This window comes from Mauremys mutica, chromosome 1, assembly GCF_020497125.1.
Source record: "Mauremys mutica isolate MM-2020 ecotype Southern chromosome 1, ASM2049712v1, whole genome shotgun sequence".
In the NCBI taxonomy this organism is placed as follows: Eukaryota; Metazoa; Chordata; order Testudines; family Geoemydidae; genus Mauremys; species Mauremys mutica.
The window spans coordinates 158,761,289-158,767,366 of record NC_059072.1 but is presented as its reverse complement, the minus strand read 5'-3'; the positions used below and the strand labels follow the sequence as shown (position 1 = coordinate 158,767,366).

Here is a 6,078-nt window from a genome sequence, read left to right as displayed (position 1 = left end):
AATGAGTGGAGGGTATGCTGCAAATGGACACGGGGCAGAAGTGCACCCAAAAATGGGCTGGCTAATGTGAATGTGCTACACTATTACAACTTGCTCTGGTTCAGCTGCACTGGTGCAAGTTGCAATGGTGCAGTTCTCTACTGTACACACGGTTCTACCAACTGCACCATGACGCTACAGCATAGCTCAGACCTCTTCTCTAGTCTAGAGGCAACAGGTCTGAAACCGATTCCCAGTTCCAAGCCCCATGAATTCTGGGAAAGTTTGTCTCCAGAGCTGAACTTGGTGCCTTGGGCCCAGCTCTACAATCAACTGACATGGACCATTTAATCTAAATCCTCCCAGCTCTGCAGAACTTGATTTCCTGATCCAAACTTTGTGGCACTGGTCCATCTCTAGTTGCTCTCTGGAGCAAATAATTAAGCAATCAATTTGCAAACACCTACAAGATAATAAGGTGATAAGCAACAGTCAGCATGGATTTGTCAAGAAGAAATCATGTCGAACCAATCTGATAGCTTTCTTTGACAGGGTAACAAGTCTTGTGGATGGGGGGAAGCGGTAGACATGGTATATCTGGACTTTAGTAAGGCTTTTGATACTGTCTCACAAGACCTTCTCATAAACAAACTAGGGAAATGCCACCTAGATGGAGCTGCTATAAGGTGGGTGAATAACTGGTTGAAAAAACATTCCCAGAGAGTAATTATCAGTGGTTCATAGTCAAACTGGAAAGTAAAAATGAGTGGGGTCCCACAGGGATCAGTTCTGGATCTAGTTCTCCTCAATATCTTCATCAATTATTTAGAGAATGGCATAGAGATCAAGTTGGGAGGAGTTGCAAGTGCTTTGGAGGATAGGATTAAAATTCAAAATGATCTGGACAAACTGGAGAAATGCTCTGAAGTAAATAGGATGAAATTCAAAAAGGACAAATGCAAAGTACTCCACTTAGGAAGAAACAATCACTTGCACACATACAAAATGGGAAATGACTGCTTAGGAAGGAGTACTGCAGAAAGGGATCTGGGGGTCATCGTGGATCACAAGCTAAATATGATTCAAGAGTGTAACACTTGCAAAAAAGCAAACATTGTTCTGGGATGTGTTAACGGGAATGTTGTAAGCAAGACACAAGAAATAATTCTTCCACTCTACTCCGCACTGATTAGGCCTCAGCTGGAGCATTGTGTCCAGTTCTGGGCACCACATTTCAGAAAAAGATGTGGACAAATTGGAGAAAGTCCAGAGAAGAGCAACAAAACATAACGCACTCAGTGTGATCTTTACAGGTCAGCTTTACCTTCTCACCTTCAGCTATCACCATTCTCCTCTGCAGTTTGCTTATGCTATCTAGAGCAGTACAGCAGGGATGGCTGGACAGATGGTCCTGCATCATCGCCCGGGGGTGCAAGGGAGAAAAATGTACCTGTCTGGTCTTACCTCCTTCACATACATGTCCATTGGACCATGCCATGGTTTTTTCAGACAGAGGGTGAGACTTTCACAGGGTGTGTTAGAAAACAAGACTGAAGAAAACAAACTTCCTTGGGATTTTTTTTTCCATAGAGCAGATAATGTGGGGTTGCCCGAAAAGGAAAGAAACAAAGAGAATGAGAACATCAGTAGCAAAATGCTCTGCAGGAGGAAATAAAAGATTTGTGTCCCTTTTGCATAGAATATTTATAATCATAACAACAACAGCAATAGCACAGTTGGTCTCAAGGTGGGCACTCCCTTCTCATCCACCAGGGAAGAGGGGTGAGGTGAACTGGCGTTATTCTATCTGCCTCCCGCTTCTCCCATCGAGAATCACTGACCTCCTCTGGGGCTGGTAAAAGCAGCTGGTGGAGGTCTCCAGTCTCTGCCCATTTTTGGGGATGGTCATTTTGTTCCGCATAGTGACCCCCTCAGGCGTTGTCTGCAGGTTCCCAGACAGATCGCCACAAATAGGATTTGGAGAGTTGTTCTGAGAGGGGCTTCTTATGGGTGATAACAACACCCTGGAGTCTGCTGAGGAAGACGGATGGTCCATGATGGGGAAGGGTGGGCTGAAGAGGATAAGGCTCTGGGGCCTTCCTGGTCTGGATCTGTAGGAAGGCTTGGAAAACCCCGATGGCCTCTCCATTTTTGAGGATTGTGGGTTGTCTCCTGAGGTCTCCACCTCTGAAGTGCGCTTTCGGCGCAGCACGGGTGCCTCCTGTGTGGAATTACGACTGGAGAGGGAGAGATCTGGCAGAGGGTTGAGGCTGCCATGCCTAGAAGAAGTTGAATCCATTTGAGCTGGGTCACTGTTTTCTTTCTCCTCTTTGGTTTTCTTCTCTACCCGAGGGCTCTTTGGGGGCTCCAGCTGTCCCCAAGCTGCTCGGGGGGTCTGCCTGCTGGCTGAGTGGGCTTCTGTTTCCTTCCTCCCCAGCAATGCAGGGATGTCACGGTCGGTGTTCTGAGTCTGTAGCGGCTGTGGGACCTGTGTGTACTGGATCTTGGGCGGTATCACTGGCACAGCTCTGGCCTGGCACATCTTAATCATGAAGGAGGTCCTCACCGCCGACACACTCACAGGGGCAGAGTTACGACGGCCGGTGGCAGCGTGGGCCACTGCCATGTAATCCAGGTCTAGCTCTTGGAGATCGAAGCGAGATCCCCAGGGGTCGCCTTTGTTCCTGGCAGGGCAGGCAGCAGGCAGTGACAGGACAGAATCGCTGCTCTTCCCTTCCTTCTGCACGCATAAGAGGTTTCCAGGTGAAGTGGGCACCGCCAGGCTCTCAAACTTGAAGAAATTGGGGGCAGGGAGGAGTGAATCCAAGTTGAGAGATGATGGCCTGGTTCTCACTTTACGGGGTGCGTCTTCGCCTTTGTTGTTACTTGGCTGTGACTCGCTGGTGGAACACAGCCCTTTGGTGACAGCCGCTCCAGTGGGGGCAGCATCCTGAGGCCTGGATGGATCTTCATCTATTTTCTTTGCCTGCAAGAAACCATCTTGGGTATTACAGTATGGAAAAGGCAACTCAGGTGTTAAGTCCTGAGGGTTTTCTTTGCTGCCATCCACTACCTTCTCCCCTGGCTCTGAAAGAGAGGCAGGGTGCTGTTCCTCATGCCTGGCTAGCAGCCTCCCTGCTGCAGGCTCTGCCTTGCTGCTCAGGGCATCACTTGATCCCTCAGGCTCTAAATAGTCCTCTCGAGGACTCAGACAGGTCTCAGCTCGCTCGACGTGGTTCGGCCTGGGTGGTGAGGTTGGCAGTGTTTCTAACAGGTCCCTGGTCCCCGATCTAGTGCAGCCATGTGGGAGCTCTTCAGCCGCACTTGTGAGAGGTGGCTGGATAGCCCACACACTCAGCACCATGTCTTTGCTATCCAGAGAAAGACTGCGACTGAACCGTGGCCGAGCACAAAGGCACCTCTCCACTCCATAGCTCTGTGATTGGAAATCCTGCATTGCCTTTTCCTGGAGGTTCTTGAGGGTGGGGGAATGGAGCGGGCTGGTGACCCACTGGTGATCCTCCCATGGCTCTACCAGCTCAAAGCCCTGGACATTGTCTGTCCATGCATCCTCCTCTTCATGGTCGAAAGAGTCCTGGGCTCTGTTAGCCATGCCGCCCTCTTTGGGCTTCTGGGCTCCAGCTCCACTTGCCCTCTTTGATGAGATCAGGCCATCTCCTGCAGCCTCTCTATCAGGCTTCTCCCTCTGGGTTAGGACTCCATCCTGGCCTACAGCAATGCCATCCTTTTCACTATGCAGCAGGCGAGGGTTGCCCTTCTCCTTGGCTTGGTCTGGACACAACCCTTTGGTATCTGAGACATCTTCTTTTAAAGGACCCTCAATGGGCTGCTTTTCATCATAAAGCTTCTGGTCTTGGTGGGGAGCTGGAAGATCACTGTTGACGTTGTCCAGCACTAGATGGTTCTTTGGAGAAGCTGTCTCAGACAGGACAGTATCCAGTTCGGATATGTTAGGAGAGCAGTCACGCTGTGCTACCACTTCAGGTTTACCACCCTGGAGGCTGCCAGGCTCCTTTGAACTTTCTTTGGAGGAGGCACCAAATAAAGGCAACTGAGATGTGGCCTGTGGGGTTCCAGATGCAGTTTCCTGGTCAGCCAGTGTCACGGCAAGCACAGAACCAGAACAGAAGCTTTCTGTTTGTGGTGAAGCAGGGGACGCAGGCTGGTGTGGGCTTCTCTTGGGGACATCTGTAGGCAAGAATGAGAGCTCCTCTTCAGATTCAATAATTTTGAGTTCCTGTTGAATCTCCGGCCACAGCGGTTCCATCAGGGCATTGGCAGCATCATCTTCAGCCTGAAAAACACCAGAAATGTCATAACCTGACAGCAATCACTCCACATACCCATCTGCCTTCTGCCCACAACGCTGCCTGTAGCAGCCTGCCGGGAATACCATCAGGCTAGTGCAGTGGTTCTCAAACTTTTCTACTGGTGACCCCTTTCACATAGCAAGCTTCTGAGGGAGACCCCCCCTCATTAAATATATTTTAAAGTGTTTTTAATTTATAACACCATTATAAATACTGGTGGCAAATCGGGGTTTGGGATGGAGGCTGACAGCTCGTGACTCCCCACGTAATTACCTTGCGACCCCTTGAGGGGTCCTGACCCCCAGTTTGAGACCCCCTGGGCTAGTGGGAATGCTGGCGCACACACACATGCCACCAGAAATCTGGCTAAATAAAATAAAATAATAATAATATCTCACTCTTATGTAGTAGTTTCATCAGTGGATCTCAAAGTGCTTTACAAAGGAGCTCAATATCACAACCTCCAGTTTAGAGATGGGGAAACTGAGGCACAGGGTGGTGAAGTGACTTGCCCATGGTTACCCAGCAGGCCATTGACAGAGCCAGGGATAGAATCAAGATCTCCTGAGCTCCAGTCCAGTGCTTTATTCACTAAGCCACACTGCCTCCCTTGCATGTGCCTGTAAACAAATGGGTTTACAGGGGAGATCATCAGAGGTGGAGCTAGGACTCAGGTCTGGTGGCAAGTACCCAAAGTGAATTAGCTGAGAAACAATAGCTACGATTCCTCAGACTGCCTCCCAGCCTGCCTCATGAAACAGACTCACCTATCCCAGCAGGGGACACTACAAACCCCATAAAGAAATGTTGCCAAATGCAAGTTCATGCACACTGGAAGGAATAATTGGAACTACTCATACACATTGCTGGGCTCCACTCATCTGTAACCACTCAGAGGGGTGACTGAGTGACTCAAATCAAAACTCTGCTCAGCGTGCAGCAGTGACCCTACAAAATGTTCAGATGATCAGGAATGGAATAAAAAAATCAGACTGAGAAAATCACAGTCCTGATAAAGGACGTGGCAGAAATAAAGGTAGAAGGGTCAGAGATGGAGGGTCAAAGCGATTAGACATATGGAGAGGCTTCCAGAGACAGTACCAACAGCAGGGTATAGTTAACAGAAGAGGGGAGTGAGAGAGGACGTGACAGCTGTATACTGAATAGCGAAGGTCAATTAACACCTGGCCAAGCCTAACCCTGCTTAGCCTATATTCCATGTCAGGATCACAGCTTGAGGTTGCTCGGATGCAGACACACATGCAACAGTTCCCCAGTCCCCCGTAGCAGTCCCCAGCAAGATGGGGATACTTCCACCTCCCTCGGGTCCTTTGAGACAATGGATATTCCTTCTTTTCAAGACTCCCTCCTTACCAGCTCTCTCGGGAATGAGACCTCCTCTGCTTTAACCCTTGGTGTCTCCTGCTGCCGGCTGCCTCTCTCAGAGGGGTTTTCCTGTGTCGCAAGCTGGCCTTGTTCGATCTCACCTGCCGAGTGCAGGCCTCCTGGGCCCTCTGGTGCTGGTGTCTGTTTCAAGCCAGGGCTCTGCTCTGGGGCTTGCCTGCCACTGGTGCTGCTGCCACTGCCTAACAGCTCCTGGTTTTCTGTTGTTGGCTTTGAGGCTTCTGAGGACTCAGGCTTCTTGGCTGCCATCAGTTCCTCGGTGGTAGAACCTATATTAGAAACACGAATCACTCACAACACAGGGCCTGTTGCTGGCCCAGGGCATTGAGATAAAGGACCTGTGTAGGTTCAACTCATCCTGACT

At 49.9% G+C, this 6,078-nt stretch overlaps 1 protein-coding gene across 4 annotated transcripts in view; it reads right to left on the bottom strand.

Moving 5' to 3' along the window:
• Positions 1 to 1,146: 1,146 nt before the first annotated feature.
• ARHGAP31 (Rho GTPase activating protein 31) overlaps positions 1,147 to 6,078 on the bottom strand; it is a 101,486-nt gene continuing 96,554 nt past the window's right edge. For all 4 annotated transcript variants that reach the window (XM_045001258.1, XM_045001256.1, XM_045001257.1 and 1 more), the window contains exons 11-12: positions 5,685 to 5,983; positions 1,147 to 4,294 (exon numbers count right to left, since the gene is read on the bottom strand). In XM_045001258.1, the coding sequence (XP_044857193.1) occupies positions 1,778 to 4,294; positions 5,685 to 5,983 (2,816 nt within the window). In that variant the 3' untranslated portion in view covers positions 1,147 to 1,777. The remainder of the gene's footprint in view (positions 4,295 to 5,684; positions 5,984 to 6,078) is intronic.